The 22,508-nt window shown below is 55.3% G+C and overlaps 6 protein-coding genes across 6 annotated transcripts; 4 read left to right on the top strand and 2 right to left on the bottom strand.

The window, feature by feature from the left end:
• Positions 1–4,830: 4,830 nt before the first annotated feature.
• Positions 4,831–6,710, top strand: MYCTH_2116126 (uncharacterized protein; the record flags this gene model as incomplete). Its single annotated transcript, XM_003660585.1, has 10 exons — positions 4,831–4,841; positions 4,912–5,026; positions 5,089–5,250; positions 5,556–5,641; positions 5,698–5,879; positions 5,938–6,096; positions 6,140–6,251; positions 6,315–6,384; positions 6,474–6,475; positions 6,587–6,710. The coding sequence occupies 10 exons, from the start codon at positions 4,831–4,833 to the stop codon at positions 6,708–6,710; spliced, it is 1,023 nt and encodes a 340-aa protein (XP_003660633.1).
• A 1,520-nt stretch (positions 6,711–8,230) lies between these two features.
• MYCTH_2299157 (uncharacterized protein) lies at positions 8,231–9,209 on the top strand. Its single transcript, XM_003660586.1, has one exon. It carries the CDS (start codon positions 8,440–8,442, stop codon positions 9,031–9,033), a length of 594 nt encoding a protein of 197 aa, XP_003660634.1. The 5' UTR covers positions 8,231–8,439; the 3' UTR covers positions 9,034–9,209.
• Positions 9,210–9,413: 204 nt separating this feature from the next.
• MYCTH_2054578 (uncharacterized protein) lies at positions 9,414–9,590 on the bottom strand (the record flags this gene model as incomplete). The annotated part of the gene is made up of 1 exon (XM_003660587.1): positions 9,414–9,590. One exon carries the CDS (start codon positions 9,588–9,590, stop codon positions 9,414–9,416), a length of 177 nt encoding a protein of 58 aa, XP_003660635.1.
• Positions 9,591–10,596: 1,006 nt separating this feature from the next.
• Positions 10,597–12,278, top strand: MYCTH_104887 (uncharacterized protein). Its single transcript, XM_003660588.1, has one exon. It carries the CDS (start codon positions 10,782–10,784, stop codon positions 11,691–11,693), a length of 912 nt encoding a protein of 303 aa, XP_003660636.1. The 5' UTR covers positions 10,597–10,781; the 3' UTR covers positions 11,694–12,278.
• Positions 12,279–13,264: 986 nt separating this feature from the next.
• MYCTH_2299158 (uncharacterized protein) lies at positions 13,265–17,086 on the top strand. The gene is made up of 2 exons (XM_003660589.1): positions 13,265–13,369; positions 13,536–17,086. Exon 2 carries the CDS (start codon positions 13,577–13,579, stop codon positions 16,916–16,918), a length of 3,342 nt encoding a protein of 1,113 aa, XP_003660637.1. The 5' UTR covers positions 13,265–13,369; positions 13,536–13,576; the 3' UTR covers positions 16,919–17,086.
• Positions 17,087–18,446: 1,360 nt separating this feature from the next.
• On the bottom strand, positions 18,447–20,767 carry MYCTH_109620 (delta-9 acyl-CoA desaturase). Its single transcript, XM_003660590.1, has 5 exons — positions 20,367–20,767; positions 20,130–20,306; positions 19,664–20,066; positions 19,462–19,596; positions 18,447–19,395 (listed from the first exon to the last, which is right to left on the bottom strand). Exons 1-5 carry the CDS (start codon positions 20,473–20,475, stop codon positions 18,792–18,794), a joined length of 1,428 nt encoding a protein of 475 aa, XP_003660638.1. The 5' UTR covers positions 20,476–20,767; the 3' UTR covers positions 18,447–18,791.
• Positions 20,768–22,508: the final 1,741 nt, after the last annotated feature.

Genomic DNA, 22,508 nt, shown 5'->3' on the forward strand with positions numbered 1-22,508 from the left:
GTGTATGTACTGTACATACATACCTTACATTGCGTGCGGAATCTGCGAAAGAGGCACGATCATGCAGGCCTGCGAACGGGGCTCCCGGGGAATTGGGCGGGCGTGCTCAACGCCCCTTCCTTCTGTGTCATCATTGGACGGAGCTATAACATAACAGTCGCGCGGTGCGCCTCAAAGGCGGAGGGTATAACAGGCAGGTGCTTTCCGCACTCCGTCCGTACATGTGTGCGAGTCAGAAACTGCATGGTGAGTTGGCATCAAGCCATCGGACCGATCCACCCAGATGAAGTACCGGGATTCAGCGGCGCGCTAAGATGGTACAGCACAAGCGAGGGATGTAACTACGGCCCTCTCGATATGCCCTCCTCAGTTGCTAAACGTCGTGAGCGAGGACCGAGCCTTTGGTTGCCGGGTTCCGGAACCCCCGTCATGGAGCGTAGTGTAATAGTAGGGCCGTGAGTGTGTGCCGAGGCTTCAGTACGGAGGTACTTCGTAGTGCATTCCGTATGTACACAGTTGTGACTGACGAGATCAGCGGGACGCTGAAGCAGCAGAGGGCAACCTGTAGTCGCCATTCAATATCACCGGACTTGGTCGGGACCCATGGTTCACAAGCCTCGATACTACGCTCACCCTCTCCGCCTGCACCCCAATCCTAGCGTCTGCAGTGCTTGTGCTTGAAATGGTGCCCCAGCCACCCTGATTTCCTCACGCCGTTATGCACGAGCTGAGGCCATTGAAAAGAGAAGGGGAAGGTAGTGGTAAGTGAGCATGCAGGCTGCTCAGCGTGTATGTACTGTACCTTCCTCCACATCGCGAGCAGCATAGTGTACGTCCGTACACCGTATGCATGCACCTTTGGCAGGAATCAATGTCCGCGATACGTTACCCACTTCGCGCAACCATTCCATCACTCGGATCTGCGGGGTACCAGCGGAAAGAGAGAGAAAGCGAGCAAGGTGGGAAACCGGGAAAGAGGGGTGTGAAAAGACTGCCAAACTATCGAGCTTCCCATGCTGGCGAAAGCGAATGGCGCGGGGGTGGTGGAAACCCCAGAGAGACTAGTTGTATGCGAGACATTCTCTGCCGTTTTCACACAATTTCGTGCACCCTCATCAGCACCCACTTGCCCGAGACACTCATTCGCCGCGGTCCCGACCGAGAGATGGGTGCGCCAAGCTCGGTGGGCTCGGGAGAGCTGGGCGGAAAGGAGGGGTTTTGTCCGTCAAGGTTCCACAAACCCGGCCGCCTGGGACGACCCAGACGGCCTGAGAGGGAGGGAGGAAGGGGGGCTGGGATTCGAGAAGATGCCAGGTTTCATGGAGTTTGCAGTTGCTTGGTGGGGGTTGGAGGAGTTCCGAGAAGTGAGTAGCACCGCACCATCCCATTTGGCCGTGTCTCGCAGTCCTCTGAACAGAGAGACACGTCCCCTCTCCCACCCGCCTTTGACTCGCGCACGCGCGGTGCAAATGCCGTGTTAGGGAGAACGGCGTCTTCCTGGTTGGGCACCATGAACCCCCTTCCGAGCTTATAGTCATGATCGCTCAGAATATTGCTCCCAGACTATCTGATAAGTCACGACGAACAAACTGGGACGCCTGCAGTGTGTGGCGGTCGTCCAGTTTAAGGAGGTCGGGCTACTAGAGAGGTCGCGAGAGCCACTCATCCAAGCCCGACCCGACGCGCTGGTTGCGGCTAGGAGCGCCCTGGTCCCAGTGTGGGACCCCTGTCGCAAATTCTCCTGCCCCATCCACTGCCGTTAACCACGCCGGTTTCGGTTTGGTCCGGAATAACGAAGGAATCCGTGTCTGTGGAGTGCCCTCTGCTCCAGAGCGCATCCTGTGCGCTTTTCGGATGGAGCATAGTGCAGTACATAGGGAGATGGTTGGCGTTAACGACAGCCTGGTATTGGTACATCATAGGCATGGAGAGGATGTTCTGTTTAATGATGTTGGGCGTAGTGCGGAGGAGATGATTCTTGTACATACCTGAGGTCGCGAATTTTGTGTTGGTCTTGGATATTTTCCGTCCGACCCCAGAATGAAGTATTTGGAACCTCCTGCCGGGATAGCCGCAAGCGATGGACCTGAAACCGGCTCCCAGTGGAGGGGGAACCATCCAATGTGGCGCTTTACAAGGATCATGGGTACCAAGAGAAGGGAACCTGACCGCCTCGCTCCATGAAACCTGTCGTTTTTGGGAGACAGCCTCGCAGCTGACGATCCCTCCCGTGAGCGTTTTGGGATAGGCTCGGTAGGCAACCCTGCAACCAAAGTCTCAGTTGCATGCCATGTTCCGTCTCGCAGACTGAGAGGTTCGGATTCGTGCCCACCCCGTCTTTGTTCTCCGATGCCGCCGCGGGCCGTAGGCCGCTCAGAACGACCATGACGCGGGTAAAACGGCCTTGCCTCTGCCGACGAATCTTGGGACGGTCAACCTGTTCCTACGCACATAAGCCGTGAGGGGAGATTCGACCCAACCTTTGCTGCGTGAAGGGCCGTGGCTGGAAACCGATGGAGGGTACCTCCCGGCTGGTTCACGGGTATTACCGCGCAGATCCACCGTCAATAGACCTGGAGACCGTTTCAATTTTGCGGATCCGTTTCGCGAGCCGGCGACCCCATGACCGTGAATGACGGGGCTGGGTGGGACACAACCGTAGTGTAATCCGTACTGCGTACACTACACGGTACCGTATGTTTGGAATATATGTAGTCCGTACTGTAGTGTATGTAGGTACATAGGTACATACATACACAGTACGACACACGACACCGCATCAGTGTGCACTAGTGGAGGACCCGTTGGTGTGGTTTTGCGCACAGATATGCGTGGGCAACTTACCAACCGGGCGGGAGCCGGCGAGACATGAGGCGTATCCCCAAACTGCTGGGAAGCGGGTACGTACCACGCTCACCCCTGCATTTTCGGCCCGGTTTGCGACACCACGAACGCAGCCGGACATCTGCCAGTGCCTCCACCAGTCCCTGGGCCAGCGACGCGTGTGAATGCGCGTGCTTCATCCTTTGAGCGGCCTTCTCTCCATTTGTACAATGCCGTGTTCGGTCTCTGATCAGACAACTTTCCAGGTTTCAAGAGAGGGAGACGCCGCATTCCGCATTCCGCATGCCCGCTGTTTCTGCTAGCTCCCCTTTGCCGGCGAAAACAACTGAACCAAGTTGAAGCTGGTTCGGAAACGGCACGCTGACCGGGGGGTTACGGCAGATGGCGGATGTTTTGCAGCAGCGCCATGCTACTGCCCGCAAGACGGGGTGGGCAGGTAGCCCGGTTTTTTTTTTTTTTTTTTAAGAAAAAAAAGTTCCTTTCCCCGGCTGAGTCCCGCCTCGAGTCCCGCGAAGCGGCCTCTCGCAGCACCACCAGAGCGGGGCTTGGGTGGGTTTGAACTTGACAGTGATCCCAAGGCTGTGCCCTCGGATATCCCTCGGTGATCTCTCGAATGACCATGTCTGGCAGGTGTCGACGCTCCCTTCTGCGTGCAACAGCTTGTCGCAACATGGCACTTGCTCTCCTTGTTGTCAGATTTGTGCAGCCGCTGAAAGGGCCGCGCTCAAAGTTTGGGGGTTTTGCTTAGAGGCCACCGCTGTGGAACGAGCAACTAAACACGCTAGGGCCAGCGGGAATCCTCGTTCGATCCTCGGGAACTGAAAAGCAAGCCGATACCATCATGCGGGCCCTCTTGTTGCGCCCAACGGGGGTTCCCTAAGCCCAACAAGTGAGCGTAACAACCCAACAACAACCTCCTGCCGAGCCATCTTCCGTCTTGGGCAGGTTTCCAGGAATGGTGTGTCCACTGAGAAAGCGAGGCGAACCTTATACTGTGTACTCCGTGAGCACCCTCGAAGGGGATGGAGGCTTGTCAATCCGGACGTCGGTTCTCGGCTGCACCAGGCTAAGAGTGTCTTAGCTCCCGGAACCTCCCTGGCGAGGGGACACGTCGAATTCTCTGTTAACCACTGGAACTCTCCAATCACAAGATAACATCTGCAGGTTTCAACCGGAGCTAGCGGCGACCGGTTAACCACCGACAGAGTGGGATGCCGCGGGTGGAAAAAGACGTTTCACCCGCTCGATCAGCAAGCACGCAGGGTAAATCCGTATGCCCTGTAGGTAGTGTAGAACACCAACGAAAGACATGGCTCGTAAGCGGGGCTTATCAGAGAAGCCGCCGGCCAGCGGAAAGAAGCTCCGTCCACGTAGTCAACCGCCTGTAGTCCTGGTCAAAAGTGACGCGGTTTTGCCAGAACTTGAGATCCCGCAACTGGTTCGATCATGTTGCTTAACCTGTTCCCAACCAGCTCTTTGGGTCCCCAAACCAAGCAATGATAAGGGTCACTGGACAGCCCTTTCCCAGGCGAGCACGGCATGCCAAAAGACTTGAGCAGCCGTGCGCGAACAAACGCCTTCTGAACGACAGAATCATCGTGGCAAGCAAGTCACTCTGGCGGGCCAATCTGGACGGTTTGGCAAGGACCAGGGCCCACCGAGAGAGCATTGCTCATTTCATACGTGGGAGTACCGCGTACGGAAGAGAGACCTGGTCCGACACCATTCTTGAAGCCCGTCTCGGTGAGCAAGGGGTCTTGATGTATCTCCGCACTCCTCCCCCCCCCCTTCCCTTCGAATCCGCATAAGGCCATGTAAGTCCTCATGATGCCCGGCTCTGGGGTTTCGTTTCGCACTCTCCACACGAGCAATCGGGACCCAAATTCTCAGCTTCTTTGTCTCTGTGCGACTTTATTATTTTTTTTTACCCCCGCAATATTCGCCGCGTCGCAAGGATAGCAACGCCAAAGCCGAGTCGCTGCAACCATGAACGAAGGGTGTGTAGTTCCCAGTCTAACATGCTTCCACTCCACACCCATGCAAAACTCTCTGCTGAGCTGGACGTAGCGATTATCAAACCGTACCGGTCGACAACACGTATCGAGAGGTCGTCGTCTATGCCAATAGGGAGTTCCAGCGGTACGCCTTGGAGAACGGGATATACTTCGCTCCGGTTGACGACGTGAGCGAGAACCTGGCGACCTTCTTGATTGCTGGTCTGATGAGTGTGTCGTGACCGAACAGGAAGAGATCGATCGACTCCAATACATGCATGGAATCTTCAACATGATGTTCGACAACAGGCTCATATTCCCGCCGATTCCGCGACCGAGAAGAATCCTGGACTGTGGGTCGGGTTCCGGCGCGTGGGCCATGGAGGTTGCTGAGCAGTATCTTGAATGCGAGGTGGGTGAAACACTCCGGATTCCACTGTCGACGTTCTCTTCAGACTCCGCAAGAGCAACCCGAATCCAGCCAAAAACTAGATAGCCCCGGCCCAATTTCCGCTCATCGGCATCCAGACTGATCTGCGACTTTCGCCTCTTGAGAGTCGGATCCTAGGACAAAGAGTTTGAGGATGCTGGTTCCGCGCCGGCCCATGGGATCTAACGATCAATATGGTTGCTCAGGACCGCGGGATTCCAGGCTGGTCTCCTTCTTGAAGATGATGGGTGTCGGCGTCGACCGTGCTGACACATATGGGGCGTTAGGTCATCGGAATCGACATATACCCTTATCCGGTACCAGAAGACATTCCGCCCAACCTGGAATTCCAGGTCGACGACCTCAACAGTCCGTAAGCCAAGCCCAACAACAGGAAAGATTGGATGTTCATTGCTGACGTCGCCACAGGTCGACGTTCCCGTCCAACTATTTCGATCTGGTGCATAGCCGGATGATGGCGGGAGGAATTCATGCGAACAGATGGATGAATTATCTGAGCGACATCCTGCGGGTGCTCCGTCCTGGCGGATGGTGTCAGATGGTGGAGATATACTTCAACGCGCAATCAGACAATGGGACGCTTACCTCCAGTGCGTGACGGTCAGAGAAGCGCTTTATCCCTTAAGAGACACTGACATCGAGGTCTAGATCATGCTCTCCAAGTATGGTCACAGAGTTATATGCAGAGCATCCAGCCCCTGAAAGATCCTCGAGCACCTTTGCGGCTGCAAAACTGGATGACGCAAGCCGGTTTTGTCGAAGTTGAATCACGGGTGTTGACTCTGCCCCTGAGTGGGTGGCCGACGGGTATGGGGAGTGGCAAAGGGCAATGCTCGACACGAAAGCTCAGTGCCTAACCTCTCCTCAGATCTTCGCGAGAATGCCATCGGTGCAGCAAACCAGGCCAACGTTCATCATCTCATGTCCTCCCTTTCCGTCTACCCGTTTGCGCACACCCTGAAGTGAGTAACTGAGCCTATCGTGTCGTGGTGACGCTTGAGGCTGATGTTGATGGTGAACCCCAGCATGACGGACACCGACATCCAGTTGCTCATTGCTCAGGCCCGCAGTGAAGCTAATGACCCAGCCTTCAAGGTATGATGGGGAGCAACACCTGTTTCTTATGGCTAGTCTCTTGTCGCGGTTGATGTGCCTCCTCAAAAAAGAAGCTCGTTGTTTTGAAGGAGTCGCTAATCCGAATCGGAATGCGAATAGGCTTACTTTCCCGTGTATGGAACCGTTTTTGTTCCGCGCCTCGCAACGAGATTGATTCGACAACACTGACGCTGCCAACTAGCTACGTCTGTATCGGTCGGAAACCAGGAAGCGGCAGGCATCACCGGCATTATGACTCCCGAAGCCATCAGCACTCGACGGCTGGGAAGCACAGCGACTCGCGAAAACGGGCGCGGCACGGGTAGGTTCATCGATGCCTCGGGTGAAGCATGGTAAGGCTTGTTTGAGGTATGGCGGGGTGTCGGGTTTGGTCGCAGGCGGATTAAATGGTGAAACAGATCGAATTGATGAAAATGATGATTGACCAGGCGCACATCAACCACGACTTCTGGTGAAACAGTGCATGAAGCGTCTCTCAGGCAGTCCACACTAAGATTGGGTTTCTTAGCCGGTTTCAAGCCTTCCGTCTCTGAGATGAGTCGGAGAAGATGGCTTGCTGCAGATGAAGAGAGTGGAAAGAGATCAGACTGTGGGTCGACTCTAACAAGAAAGAACGGGACCGCGTCCGACCGAGTTAGCGGCTTCCAACCGGATATCCGGCTAGCTAAGAGAGCCCGGAAACGATTGCCAGGTGCTACAGTGGAAGGCGGCTCCGAGGGGCACCTTCCCACAGAATGGGTGCCGGAGATTGAGGATGGAAGGCGGTCGAAAATTGACGGGTTCCGTCTAGGGTAGGTAGGAAGGTGCTGCAGGGTAAGGTGGGTTACCAGGAAGGAAGAGAAGGGGGTTTTGGAAGGAGCAAGGAAATCGGTTGGGCTTGGTTGGGCCTGGCTTTTGACCAGACCTTCGATGTTGGAAGTTTCTTCTCCATTCCTGCATTGGATCAAAGAAAGGTTCAAGTTTGACAAACACAAATCACGGCTTCTTCCATCTCGGCTCTGGATCCGCCACCCAGATTTGTGCACCTAATTTGGGAGGAGCTGGGGAAGCAAGCCATCACCCAACGACACATGAGAACGGTCTCCTTGATCCCTTGGTTAACCGAGGGCGGCTCCGAAACAACCTATACACTAACACACAGCACATGTATTTATGTATGTACATACATACATACTATGCTGATGCCCAACGTCGGCCCATTTCGAAGATCTCCAGGCCATTCCTTACCTGACTAGTTCACCAAACGGGGGGTTTATTTTAAATTGTCATGTCGCCTGGTTCGCCTACCACAACCTCTGTTTGACCTGCTCTACCTTGCGGACTCCGAACCTAGTGTAGGTTAACCCCACCTTACTACGAATTTCTGCCCAACAGCCGGAACCTGCCGTCATCGAACGGCGGTTTGAGCGTCCTAAGATTTATCGAGCAACACCGCCGCCCCAGCGTTACCCGACCCTGGGCGGTGGGCCCAGAACTGGCTCGAGTCTGCAGCCATTTCCATGGCCCAAGATTGTTCCAAACGCGGGAGGAGTCAGACACGCATAAAGGGCTCTTAATCGAAGCGCACATCGTAGTACGCGTGAGGCGATGGCAACAGCAGCAGCTAGCGTTTCACTCCAAGGAGCAGTCAGTGTTTCATGAGCTGTTTGCCAATTTGGGGCACTTTGCGCAGTGACGTCTCGGTCGCAACGTCCCTGCGGTTGGCCCACCAGAGGTGCGCACTACATAGTAGCTATCCACCAATAGCTAGGCAAACCCGTTTTAACATTTAAATTAGCGTGCCAATAGGCTGCCTTGCCGTGTCGATCTGGCGGGTCTGGGTAGTCGCGATTTTGAGCCGATAATTATCTTCTGGCGAACCCTTGCTTCTCCGAAAGCTTCCTGGATGACGGCGGCAGCAACGGCAGCAACGGCGAGACCAACGAATGATAACAGGAGTGTAACCGACATCCGATTCATCAAGTCACGACTGTTTCCTTTGCAGATCGCGGGAATCCCACCGTTTATACCCTCTGCTTTCGTCCCGACGACACAATGGCGAGCAAGCTCTCCCTCTCCCTGCTCCGAGGCTTCGGACGGCCAACCCTGCGACAGACGGCGAGCAAGTACATAATTAGGGCGACGTACTCGACCGAGGCTCCCCCGCCCCCTCTCCTTTCCAAGCTCAAGGATGATCTGAAGACAGCCATGAGGGCCAAGGATGCCAACCGGCTCGCAGTCCTCCGATCGATACTCGCGGCCGCGCTCAACGCCAGCAAGACAGACAAGCCGATCAGGACGGACGCGCAACTCGTCAGTCTGCTCCAGAAGTCGGCACTTAAGTCGCAGGAAGCTGCCGCCGAGGCGCGGCGGGCCGGCCGGGAAGACCTGGCCGAGAAGGAGGAAGCACAACAGCGAATTCTGGAGGAGTACGCGGCCGGCAGCGGCGTGCGGGAACTTGGCGAGGCCGAGCTCAGGCAGCTTATCGAGTCCACCAAGGCCAATCTTCTCGCCGAGGGCGTGCAGGAGAAGGCATTGTCGGGGCAAATCATCAAGAAGCTGTTTACGTTGGGCGGGCCGTTGGACGGTGTCGTGGTGGAGAAGAAAGAGGTTGTCAAGCTGGTTATGGAGTCATGCCAGGCCAAATGATGGATGCCATGGTCCATTCGAGGTGTATTGCTGGAAGCCTCTGTACTATCCGCTGTATGACTAACCACCTGTACCATACGCCGAATGATATTAGTGTATATACATCCGTACATCTTCATCTCTATGGTCCTGCCTGCTCTGATGATGTTGATGTTACTGGTGCATCCAAGGTTCGGGCTGCGTAATGTGGGGCATGAGGGTGTCCTTGTGGTAATAGCTGCAATTGGAAGCTACGACTTGAGTCCCTTGATCTCCAATGCGGAAGAGTTAGACAGTAATCCGTAGTTCGCCTCCCGCTCCCGGTCTGTCTCCGCGCACTTAGCTAACTTCGAAACCATATAATCATTCGAAACACCCGCTTCTAGTACATACGACCATACCTACCAGAAAATACGGGATCCCGTCCGCTCTCCCTTAGTCAAGCTGGTAATGGCCGAGTCAGTAGTTGGGTCGGTGACGACCAGCGAATCCTCGGTGTTGTATGTCTTTTTTTCCTTCTTTTTTCTTCTCCCTTCTCCTTGAGCTTTTTCGCCCTTTCTGTTTTCTATACGCAGCATTCGAGTCATTCAAACCAAGCGCCCCCCCCGCCCGCTCCCCTATTCCCAACCGCCGTCTTTGTGCTCTATGTGGCGGATGGTCGCCATGCCTAGATATCCGGAAGAGAAAGCTGACAGAAGCTAGAGAGGACTGTTAGCCGAGCAGCTCACTTGGTCCTTGTTCTTTGCCCCCGCCTTCTTGGATTCTGACAACAACATTCGTCATTTTCCTTCCGCCCACCGTGAGGCGGTTAATGCCTTTGACCTCCTTGTAGGGTTCATGAGGATCACCAGCTCAGCTGCCGTTCCCGTTTGCGGTGTTTCCTGAAAGCGCCGAGAACATGGATGATAAGCCATTTGAGGAGTTCAGGCCAAGAGATTAGGTACGGACGGGGCACAAAACGGTTGGAAATGCCGAGGTAAAGTGCAGCTCCAAAAATGCACATTGGGAAAATCGCTTTCACAGTCCAAGGAGCGAGAAGGGACAAAGTGAGATGCGAGGTGAGAATCCCTAGTTTGGTTGCGCGGGCCAGGCTCAAGCCTATATATCATTATGGAAGTCCCATGCTAGTTTTCCAAGAACCTAAGCAGCATCCGTCTTGTAACGGCGCCCCAGGTTTGCTATGTTGGTCTCCTGGTGTTGATCCATCCTCACACAAGAACAGTTATCAGGCTCTTTTTCCCGTAGGGTACTTTGTCTATTACAGGTGTCGGGCTCGTTGTGGAAGATATCGAAACTGCCACGCGGCGCAATCGGACGAGGAGGCCCTGGCCTGGCAGCGACAATATAAGGCGCGCTCTGGCCAAGTCTTGGGACGTGCAGCAGTAGCAGGGCGCCTTTAGATTACCGGTCAAATGGTAACAGAACTGCAGGGTCTGCAGCGTCCTCCATTCGCGAGTCATGAGCCACTCATGGTAACGTACGATGATGCGATTGATCCCGTTATGGCACGTATAGTAGTACCACGCCCGAGAGGACCTACCTAGTCCAACCCGCCGCTCTCTACATCATCCCACCCCGCCATCGAGTCCTCTGAGCGACACCAATGGCATTGGAAGATATAACCATTTACATGGTATTCAGCATCAACTTCTCCATCCAGGTCAAACAATGCATCTTGGGTGCCTATTGAGTTTGATGTCAACGCCACCTTGTCTCGGCCTGCCCAACATATAGAGACTGTCTCAGAACACAGACAATTGTTATTGCTTATGGCAACTGACCCCTCCACTCACCTCAGCCTCCGGGAGGACCATATCGCCACAGCATCGCCCGAGACCACCAGCAACAAAGCGACTACGGCCGACCCCTCGCCTTCTCTCTCACCAGATCCCTTTGACCACCAAACGGATATCCAACGTGGCCGCAAACGCCACCGCGCCATCCGGGACATCAAAGTCACGACCACTGCTGCCGCCGCCACTACTGCCGCCATCACTACTGCCACCACCACCAAACACCGACCGAGACCCTGCCCGGGCTCGACAGATTCTCGCACCCTGCGCGGCCGTGCCCGGAACCGCTCCACCTCTGTCATCTCGACGACGACCGCCACAACCACAACCACCACCTCAACGCCGTCACCAGCTCTCGCCCATGCCCTATCCCTCTCCCACCCGGATGCCAACCTTGCTGCCGAGCAGCATCATCACCGCCACCACCACCACCAGCAGGTCCCCCATTGTCACCATGATCATCATGATGAGCAACAGCAACAGCAGCACACCCTCTCGGAGGGATTGATGACCTCCAACTTGGGGGTAGCAGTACGTGCCGAGCGGTGGCAGGACAGTCCGCAGGGAAACTGGCAGAGGCAGAAGGAGAGGAAGAGGGAGAGGGAGAGGGAGAGGAAGACGGCGAAGAGGAGGGTGGTGTGGCGAAGGCGGAGCCAGAGTCCCTCACGATCGAGGTCTCCTCCTCCTCCTCCCCCTCGTCCCCTGTCTTCTCCGGCGGACACCGGCGAACCCGGGCCCGAACCTGGGCTGGCGGGCGCCTTTGTTGAGGACGGGACGGCGAGCGGCGCCGTCAACAGCAGCAAGAGCAGCAGCAGTGGTGGGAGGAGGAGGAGGAGAAGACAGAGGACGACGAGTCGGAGCCGGGAGCACCGGGTCCTGGCTACCTGAGGCTGTTCAGCCGGGGAGGGTTGCACCGGGTCCGTGTTGATGGGTGTGGGTGTTAGTGTGGGGGCGGTGCCGCGGTTGTCGTTGGCCTCGGGCGTCGGCAGTTGAAGGGGGGAAAGGGTGAAAAGAGGGGGGGGGGGTTGGCGAGGTGGGTTGCCAGGATGCTCGCATCCAATGGCTTGCATCAGGTAACTAAGGTAGTGGCTCTGTAGTGGGGCGAAGAAGGGCGGGATAGTGGGGTTCTGGAGGTCAGCGAGGGAGTCACGCGGCTGTTGGCATAACGGGGAGGGCTGAACGAGGAGGTTTCCGGTTTCTTTTCATTGCCTGGGGTCGCATTTTGATACGCGACGCTGCCACTGGCTGCTCTCTGCAACCGAGAGGGTCACCGCGCCGGTTGCGGTTTCGACAGGGAATTTGGTGCGCTGGGAGTCTGGCCGGAGATTTGGAATAGTATGTACGTATATACCTATTGACCCACCACTCGAGAGGTGTAGGTATGTACATACATTGCATACCTACCTGATGTACAGAACATGCATGGGTAGGTAGATAATTCGTGCATACATCAGATAAGAAGGGTGTGATCGTACGAGCTTGCATTTACTTGTATTTCGATCTTTCTCGAAATGGTAGAAGTGGTAACAAGGGGAGTGAGTGCCATGTAAATGTATGTATGTAATCCGTACGTATCTGCCTTACGTACGGAGTACCATCTGCAAATAAGATTGGTAGAAGAGTGGTTCTCATGCTTAGCTCTGGGATTTGGCCCCGGAGCATCAACTGGGCTGCAGAGAGTTGCAGGTAGCTTCCCCTAATTGCACGCCTACGTAAGGGAGGGTCCAGAAATGCACACACCATGCCGCATACTAAGGATAACTCGGAGCGCCATGAGACTGGCGCCGCAAGGTAGTGTTCGGCTGACCTCAAGCATAGCCGGGGCGAATACTCAGGCTTTCAGGCTACCAGCCACTACTCTGTATGTATATACATACACCACGGAATACTGCGTTCTCGGTGCACTCCACTTGGAGGCTTTCTTGATACACTAGTGTAGGGACGGGAAGGCGGAAGTTGGGGGCCAAGCAAGCGCGACCCCCAGCGCGGTGTCTCTTGTGGCACGTGCCTCTGTTCCCACCGCAATCTGCGCAGGGTCACGCGGAGCCTATCGCGGCTCGGCGATTGCGATAAAGCTTCTGACATCCGGAAAGCCAAGCAACAACATCGGCTGCAACGCCCGTTTCCTCCCGTGTTCGACTGCTATTGAAGGCCATTTTTTTCGCCATTTGCATGCCTTCCTTCCCTATATGATTCTCCAGGATCAGATGTAGCCCGATTTGCATTCAGATCCAACGCGCCATTCAGCAGCTCTTGCCAGCCTCCTCTAACTTCCCGCTTTTGTTGTCCCTCCTCACTCTCCACCAACGCCATAGCGTTAGAACTCGGAGTCCATTCATCCCCTGCAAGACGCAGACGAAGAAAAACACATCTCGCAAAACGGTCAGACTTTTTCCTTCGCGTTCATTTATTCTCTATCTACTGCTTCCGTTGCTTGTGATGAGTCCGGAGATTTTTATCATCAAACAAGTGCTAGAGACCCTGGCTTGAGTGAAGGCGCCGCGCCATTCAGAAGGGCGTTGGCGGCCATAGGCACACCACGGTGAGCCCTCCAGTTGCCTCAGGTGTGTCATTGATGTGCAGTACTTTTACCTCCCGCGCCTCACCGCCCAAACCGCAACCTCACCTTTTTTTTTTACCCAACTTCTTCTCCCCTTCACCTCCAGCGCCTTCGACTTCCATCAAAAGATGACACGGGCGAACCCGATGTTATACTAATCCGAGCTACAGACCGAAATCATCTAGGGCAGTCCTCATCCTAGCTGGTTAACATGTGGACTCCGAGCGCGCTGCTGAACCCGGGGAAGGCCGGGGCGGCCGACCCGCCACCCCGGCCGCAGTCTGCCGGCGCCATTACGGGCTCCTCTACCCGCTCTGATGCATCTGCGCAGCCAGAGCTTTCTTTCCAATTCGCCAGTCCCGGCCAACTCCTTGCCGTAGACTTCGCGGGTACTCCCACCCCATCGGCTGGAACGGCCTGTGGTGAGAATGTTACGAAGCACCATCCTCCAACTATGCCTGTCTATCAAAACGGCTTAAGTCGCAGCATTGAACGCCTGCACAATGTGCAAGAGCGCCCGGCTGTACCGCAGCCAAAGCGCAGAAAGACCACAAACGAGAACGATCCCACGCCCCTGCTCCCCGCGCACAACTCATTCTCCGCCTTCCCCGGAGCGGGCACTAGCATTCTTACTCAGCACCTCAAGATGCAGCAGCATGCCGAGCCTAGCCAGCCAAAGCCGGCACAGAAGCCCTCCGAAACGATCGACCTGACCGGGGGCGACACTGAGCCGGCGTCGCAGAGCCCGACGCCTCAGAACCCAGCCCCCAAGCACGAGGAGGTCTGCTATGGGATGGTCGAGGGCGCCTCGATCAATTGCCACAGGGTCCCGGCACCGAAACCCGGCATGGTCTCCATCAACGGCGATGGGTACTGGCCGCAGGTCAAGGTCGTGTTGAAGCGCAAGGCAGATGATCAGACAAACAGGATCTACGTATACGACCACACGCGCCACATCTTTGGGACAGTCGATGTCAAGACGGCCGAGTGCCTCGTCCCACTCTTGGATTCGGCCTTGCAAATACGCACAGATTGCCGGATACCCTCCAGGCGCAAGCTCCCGGGCGAGCAAGTCGGCCAACCGGCCTCTTTCAGCTGCAAGTTCGACCTGATGGTCTACGGTCCCCGGAAGTTCGCCAACCAGGTCGGCAATCACATGCTCTCAAAGAAGGTCAACCTCGTGAGCCCGCCGCGGGTGGAGAGCGGGGTCAAGGTTTTCAACCCCATGGCGGCGGAGAATAGGCTCCCTACAACCTCCCGCTTGAGCAGCGCGAGCAGTAGCAACCAGCACCGCCCGCCTCCCGTGGTGCGCACGGTCGAGGAGATTCGTTCCGAAGTCTTGGGCGTGTTCGACTCCCTCCCCAAATCCGAAGACCTGCCCGAAGCGGAGCCTGATTCGCGGATCCAGACAACCCTGCTCAAGCATCAGCGGCAGGCTCTCTACTTTATGACGGCCCGAGAAGCTGAGCAGCTGCCTGACTCTGGCAAGGCTCTAATCACGTCTACCTGGCAGCGCAAGAAGGACCGCTTTGGCGGAGTCGTCTACTACAATGTCGTCACGAACCAGACCCAGCGGGAGCCGCCCCCGTCTACTCTGGGCGGCATCCTCGCCGATATGATGGGTTTGGGAAAGACCCTCAGTGTGCTTTCGCTCGTCACCAAGACGCTCGACGCCGCAGAGCGCTGGTCCCGGCTTCCTCCTCAGCAGCCCAAAGCCCCCGAGAGGAAACCACAACACCCATTCCAACAACAGTTCGAGGTGCCGAGACCCGCAGCCCTCGGCCTCACGCCGCTGCGGCAAAACGCAAAAGCCACGCTTCTCGTCTGTCCTCTGAGCACCGTCACCAATTGGGAAGAGCAGATCAAGCAACACATCAAACCGGGTTCGATCACGTACCACATCTATCACGGGCCCAACCGGATCAAAGACGTCGCGCAACTAGCACAGTTTGACCTCGTCATCACCACCTATGGCTCCGTCGTCAGCGAACTCAATTCCCGGAGCAAGCGGAAGCAGGGCACGTACCCCCTCGAGGAGATCGGTTGGTTTCGCATCGTCCTCGACGAAGCACATACGATCCGGGAGCAGAACACCTTGGCTTTCAAGTCGATTTGCCGCCTACAGGCGAACCGCCGCTGGGCTGTCACCGGGACGCCGGTCCAGAACAAGCTGGAGGACCTTGCTGCGCTCCTAGCCTTCCTGCGGCTGAAGCCGTTCGACGAGAGGAGCAAGTTCGTGCAGTTTATCATCCAGCCTTTCAAGGCTGCGGATCCGGAGATTGTGCCCAAGCTCCGAGTTCTCATCGATACGATCACGTTGCGACGTCTCAAGGACAAGATCCACCTACCCGAACGCATCGACGAGGTCGTCAAGCTGGACTTCACCCCCGAGGAGCGGCAGGTGTACGATTGGTTTGCAAAGACGGCACAGGATCGTGTCCGAGCCTTGACTGGTCAGGCCATAGGCCAAGACCGCATCGTGGGCGGCCGGACCATGATTCACATTTTGCGATCCATTCTGCAGCTCCGCTTGATCTGTGCTCATGGCAAAGACCTTCTGAGCGACGAGGACCTCGCCGACCTCCAGGGCATGACCGCCGACACCCCCATTGACCTCGATAGGGACGACGACGATGAGCAGTCCGTACTCTCGGAGAAGAAGGCATATGAGATGCTGTACCTTATGCAGGAGGGGAACAGCGACAATTGCTCTAGGTGCAACACCAAGCTGGGGGCCATCGAGGTAGACGACCCCGAGTCTGACCGCCAGGACGATATTCTGGGCTACATGGCACGCTGTTTTCACACGTACTGCCCATCCTGCGTGAACCTGGTACGAAACGAGCAGACCGGCTGCGACGCATGCGCCGGGCTTGTGAAGTCGTCTTGCGTTGAGCTGCGGCGCAAGCGCGCCGAGATTGAGCACGAGTCTCGCGTAGCAAAGAACAAGGGGGGCACCAACAAGATCATTCCCGACGACCGCTACACTGGGCCGCATACCAAAACTCGTGCTCTCATCGAGGAGTTGCTTGCCAACAAGGAGAAGAGCGCCATGCACCCCAACGAGCCTCCTTTCAAGTCGGTTGTCTTCTCTGGCTGGACTTCCCACCTCGACCTCATTCAGATCGCGCTTGACAATGCGGGCATTACCTACACCCGACTCGACGGCAAAATGTCCCGGCCAGCTCGAAACGCCGCGATGGATGCGTTCCGCGAGGACAAGTCGGTGCAGGTTATCTTGGTCAGCCTCATGGCTGGCGGCTTGGGCCTTAACCTGACGGCTGGCAACACCGTATACGTCATGGAACCACAGTTCAACCCTGCCGCCGAGGCGCAGGCCGTGGATCGCGTCCACCGCCTAGGACAGACGCGCTGCGTGCGTACAGTTCGCTTCATCATGAAGGATAGTTTCGAGGAGAAGATGCTTCAGCTACAGGACAAGAAGAAGAAGTTGGCCAGCCTCAGCATGGATCGCGATCCGAATGACAGGGTTACCGACCGTACCGAGGCTGCCCGACAGCGCTTGATGGACCTGCGCAGCCTCTTCAAATAGCAGGCCGGCGTTCTTTTTTACACGATACCTTGCCTTTTGAACACCGTTTCCACAGCAGACTTTTCTTGGGGTGGCTTCCCCCCCCCCCCACACACACACACCAAGATTTCAATGCGATATTTACGACTTGAGACAGACAAGACCTCATAAGCATGAGGCGACTGGCAATGATTATTACCACGAGCTAATATTGGCGACTATGTTTATCATCAGACTCTCGATTCCTTTTCTATATGCGCACTACACCACAAGTGGATTGACGGACAAGGGAAAGACGGGAACGATACTGGCATCCTCCGTTTTCACTTGATACCTACCTACATAAAGGGACTCTGCATGCATGGCGAAGGGCGGTTCGACTGGGAGATTTACACGTTACCGGGTTGGGTTGGTGCTCAGCATGGGGTGGGCATTTCTTTAGAGATCTTTTCGGGTTCTCCGCTCAATTTGCATTTCACACGAAAGCAAACGCAAGTCATTTTTTCCCCCTTTGACCTCTCGTATCAACATAGAACCAGACCGGAGTTTGTGATGGGAGTTGGCCGGAGGTGGCTTAGTGCGCGTTCAGTTGCTTCTTCGGGCAGACGGCAGCATCATAGCCTAGACATTCCCCGCGGTCTCACGCCAGCTATTCCTTGTTTCTGACGCTTCTGTTTGGGGATAGATTTGTTTGAGTTATTCGTTTACGGCGACACCAGATCAATAAATATGAATCTTAAATACTCCGTAGACTTATATGGACGTCCGCGAGGGGACAACCCGGGCACTCTCCACTCGGCGCCTCCGGGAAACAACATTACTGTGCACAACCCTGCGGGAAGACGGCGAAAACGAACGGGACGGTTCCCGGAATCCCTTTTAGAGGTTGTATTCATCCCTTGATCAGCTTAGCTAGTTTATACCACATGGGACCATGATGATGCTTTCGCTATTAGCTCAACCCACCAAGCAACCGAGCCGACCGATCAACGGGGGAAAGAAAAAAACAGCTCACCGTCTCCTAACAAACCCCCTCCCTCCCTTCCAACCTCTTCTCCTCTCGTCCCTTCCTTCTTTCCTTGGGGGTTGGGTATGCTACCTTTGCTGCCTCAGAGTTCTCACGCTTGTCTTGACATGCTTTTGCAATCCGGACCACCAACATCCATCTTGAAGTTATGAAGTTATGAAGGAGCTTTGCACATGTAGACGAGTTTCGAGATTGTTAAAGTGGAAGGGCAGTATACCCGGCAAACGAGGAACAGAAAATAAAAGAACTGAATGAATGGATGTCCCAACCATCAAAACACTATCAAGCAAGAACATTGCGAATTGCCCCTGCATTAGTTAAGAACCTGGCAAGCCAGTGGCAGCACCCCGCGTCCGGGAAGCGTACCCATTCGAGAAACTGGTGACCGACGAGGATGGCTTCGTTTATGCACACACCGCCACGGCTATCTGGAGATAATTAATATGCTCGGAACCACAACCACTAAAAGAGCAGAGCACAGAGGCGCCACCTAATGGCCAAGACGTCGAGGAACCGCCATTTGAGGGAGTGACAAGCGTATTTTTTGTTTGTTTTTGTAGCCGAGTCTCTGTTAAGTCTTGTTGAGGTAATAATAATGCTACTGAAACCATGCCAGTCCGATGCCCACACCGCGCCATGAATGAGAGAAACCCCCAACCTTTACCCATTGACACATAACGCCCAAAAAGACACAAAGCATAAGAATACTCTGCTTTTGTTTCTTCATTACTGATGACAACATGTGCTGCCACAACGATATGAACCCGAGAGACCAGGCAACGCTAGCCGGTACCTCAGCAACTGACGGATATAACAAGTCAGGAAAGTGACACCGTCGTTGCTCTCGAGTCACACAAGATGAGCCGCTTAAGCAGTGTCTGCCGTGGGAATAGGGCGATTGACGCGGGTGACCTGGTCGCCGGCGCGAACAATGCGCTGACCGGAGGAATCGGTAACCGGGTTCACATCCTTGTTCTCCGACTGAGCGCGCTTCCAAATCTCGACCTCGCAGCCGCCCCTCAATACACCGACTCTCATGGTGGACAGCAAGTTGTGGGCGGCGTTGGAGTGGTTGTAGACACCGCCGTTGAAGACGGCGGTGGCATCCTTGCCGATGGCTGACGAGATCAAAGCCTTGCCACCGGGGTGATCAGCAATGAACTTCCCGACGTCGTGAATGACACCAGCGACAGCGATCCACGCCTTGCCGTTCTTCGACTGCTCCACGAACTCGTCCCAGCTGATGACGGGGAGACTCTCAAGGGGTTTACCCCAGTCGAGGGTGGCGCGCTTCTGATCGAGCTTCTTCTGCAGCTGCTGCACACGGCCCTTCTCAATCTCGTTCTGGGGGAAGGTCTTGAGGTTGTAGGCGAGGCCGAGAAGCTTCATGGTCCAGATAAACCACTTGGTGGGGTCGTACTGCCACCACTCAATAGCGTTACGGAAATCGCTGGGGAACTCGTGGTGGAAGCTGAAAATCCGTCAAGTCAGTATGATAATCTTCAAACACGCATGGAGAGTCAGGGTGGAAACATACTTGTGGTAGCCCTCGCCAAGGGTAACGAGAGCCGTGATCACATGGTCTCTCGGTGAGTTGCGGTCGTCAAAAGGCTGCTCGCCGAGCCAGTGGGCCAAGCTATTGACGCAGAAGGTGGCCTGCTGAATGAAGAAGCTGGTAGTGGTCAGCACTAGCTGCTTTTCGGATTGACTGGGCCAGGGGGAGGAGCTGTGAAACTCACATTCGCAGGATACCGCCATAGACGAAGCCACCCAAGTAATCACCCCAGCCAAGGCCGCAGACAAGCGTAGGCACGATCAGGGCCATAGTCACGACGCACTTGAGGTAGTTGCGATGCTGCCACACGACAACCGGGTCCTCGTTCAGGTCGGTGATATCGGTGCGGCCGATACGGCGAGGGTTCTGCTTCATAACCATCCATCCAATATGGCTGTAGAGCAGGCCCTTGCGGACCGAGTAGGGATCCTTGTCCGTGTCGGTGTAGCGGTGATGCGAGCGGTGGAGGCTAGACCACCAGCGAGCGCTGCCCTCGACCGCTGCGGCACCACCAGCCGCGAGGAAAATCTTGAGAGGAAGGGTCGCCTTGTAGCTCGAGTGAGCCCACAGACGATGGTAACCGGCGGCTGGAAGTACGTGTTAGTCGGTTCAGACCCCTCCCGGTCGAAACATTCCGAGAGTGAACCTACTGATTCCCAGACCGGCGAAGAAGTAATAGGCCACAGCGAACACCGCCGTCTTGAATTGCAGCTCGATCCAGTACGCGGAAATCAGACCGATCAAGGGGACGATGATGATGAAATAAGTGTTCAACCAGTTGACGTGTTTGTACCAGTTGGACCACGTTATCGGCTGCTCGGTGATGTCTGCAGCAGGCGCCGGTTAGTATACAGTCAACCGGTCTGCGCGTGACGGAGGTGACTCACGAGGTTTGCGGGCATCGTAGTTCTTCTTCCGCAGGGGAATGTAGTCGGTCCTGCCGTCCGGAAAGCTCTCGGCCTGGGGCACCGGCACCTCAGACGAGGACGACGCCATGGCGAGGGGATATGGGGAAGCCGTTTAACACGACGTCGTACGGTCGAGGTGGAGGTTGTGTTGGTGTCGACACGATGAACAACTGTCGACTCGGTTGCTACGCTCGATCGACGACGCTTTGGAGGGGAGTGTGAGGTGAACAAGAGGAGGGAGTGGCCAGGCGAGGTTTATACGTAAAGGAGAAAATCAAAGAAAGGTAAGAGTCGGAGTGGGGATCCCTGGGTGAGAGGGAAGGAAGGTCCTGGTGTTACGGGGAACACAGGCCGCTTGCGTGATTGCGTGGAAGGCGAACTTATTAATAAGGGTTCAACAATGATGGGCACTTCAATTGGACAATGAGTGACATTTGACTTTTCAACCAGAATCAAACCGTTCCAGGCTGCCACATCACCCGTTGGGATCTCTTGAAACACTCTCACCAATGAGAAACAGTTCGGCAGGCCGGAGCGAACGGTTTCTCGGCTCACTGTCAGGAGAGTCGTTCGGCCTCGGCCGAGCGAAGCATGTGCAACACGCCATGGTATCAAAAACTGCGTTTCCCAGCGCGAAAGGAGGCGGATTTGGCTTTCAGCCGTTGTCCCGGCCGGAATTGTTGAGTAAACTGTTGGGGAGGCGCTGTCCTATCTGGGAAACCCTGTTAAGGCTATGGCAATTTTGATTGGTTCAGTTTATCAGAGCCACGAGCAGCAGCTTGCAGTGGGCCGAGAAAACCCCACCTAGTCGCATCCCCAAGCTTCTGGGAAAAGGAGCAAGTGACGGGAGCTCCGTTCCATCTTCGTCTGCGATGGGGATGGTGAATGGTGACAATTCTGAGACTGCAGGGGTTCTCCACATTCTGGATATTTTTTTTCGGGATCACATGCAAGTTGTCTGTACCGTTTGCACTCTGATATGAGATTACTAGTGTACAGAGAGAGGTCGAGTATGGAGATGGCGCTTACCGTGTTCCTCCCGTTTTGCGAGGTGGCCCCCCTGGCCGGCTGGGCGGGTGTTCCTGCGCCTGGCTCGCTGCTTGCCGTGTGGCGATGCCATGGTTTACAAGCCACCGCATCTCCCGGCCGTCCCGAGCGCACGGAACACTGATTCTGGATTAACAGTTGTACGGAGTAAACGTCCTACATTGTACAGAGTATATATCCTCATTTTAAGGTCGGTGTTGCTTCAGCCTCGCAGGGGGTGATTGATGAAGCAAGGCTCTAGTTATTGCGGGTATATACATACAGTAATGTATGTACATACTATACACCACCTCATGACCTATGTTTGGACAGTGTTCCACCCAGCTCAACGGCGACAAGAAGCTGTGTGCCCACTGTGCTACGTAGTGAGATCATCCTGCATACACTACACTATTAGTTAAAGTCATTTTTCATCATCATCATCATCCCAGGTTCGTTGACATCATGTTAGACGCGGGTTGCCTACCTAGACACACACATATTGTACATACAGTACTCCGTACACACACACATGAAACACCTGCTGTTCTCGAAAACCCAAGCCGAGAACTCCACACCGGCCCGTACCAGACCCACCTGGTCGGCGTGGGGGCGATCCGTTGGGAACGGGGTCCAACGACACCCGATCAGCTCTCGACCCACACTACGCTAGTGTACGGATTATAGTACGGATAGTTACACTAGGTATGTACGCCGGGCACAGCCTGGGACTGCTTCGCAACACATTCGCCAGTAGTGGCTATATCCCATTAAGTACACTACGACTCTCTGGATAACCGGTTCTAAAGCGGCAGGTGTCCCGCGGGCAATGAAAGTTGCGTTCTTTTTGTTTCTTACGGCGACGGCAGACAAACGCACTTTACGGCGGCTGTTTTAAGCAAACAAAACAACCGAATTCGGACCTTCCCCTTGTTCCTCGTTCTAACCAGATAGGTTGAGATTCTTGGAGGGTCAATTGTGTCCCGCAGTCAACGGGGTTGTAATCCCGGTTCTTGCTTACGTCACATGGAACGAGAATACATAGGAGGGAGATGCGCATTATCATCAGACTTGCAAGCTGTCCTTGATTACGGA

Source organism: Thermothelomyces thermophilus, chromosome 1, assembly GCF_000226095.1.
Source record: "Thermothelomyces thermophilus ATCC 42464 chromosome 1, complete sequence".
In the NCBI taxonomy this organism is placed as follows: Eukaryota; Fungi; Ascomycota; class Sordariomycetes; order Sordariales; family Chaetomiaceae; genus Thermothelomyces; species Thermothelomyces thermophilus.

Bases quoted from the DNA above. Each gene is read 5' to 3' on its own strand.
- MYCTH_2299157 (XM_003660586.1), top strand. From the start codon at position 8,440: ATGGCGAGCAAGCTCTCCCTCTCCCTGCTCCGAGGCTTCGGACGGCCA.
- MYCTH_104887 (XM_003660588.1), top strand. From the start codon at position 10,782: ATGGCAACTGACCCCTCCACTCACCTCAGCCTCCGGGAGGACCATATC.
- MYCTH_2299158 (XM_003660589.1), top strand. From the start codon at position 13,577: ATGTGGACTCCGAGCGCGCTGCTGAACCCGGGGAAGGCCGGGGCGGCC.
- MYCTH_109620 (XM_003660590.1), bottom strand. From the start codon at position 20,475: ATGGCGTCGTCCTCGTCTGAGGTGCCGGTGCCCCAGGCCGAGAGCTTT. The intron at 19,597-19,663 runs GTGAGTTTCACA...GACCACTACCAG, and splicing joins TATGGCGGTATCCTGCGAAT to CTTCTTCATTCAGCAGGCCA. The intron at 19,396-19,461 runs GTATGTTTCCAC...ACGGATTTTCAG, and splicing joins CTTGGCGAGGGCTACCACAA to CTTCCACCACGAGTTCCCCA.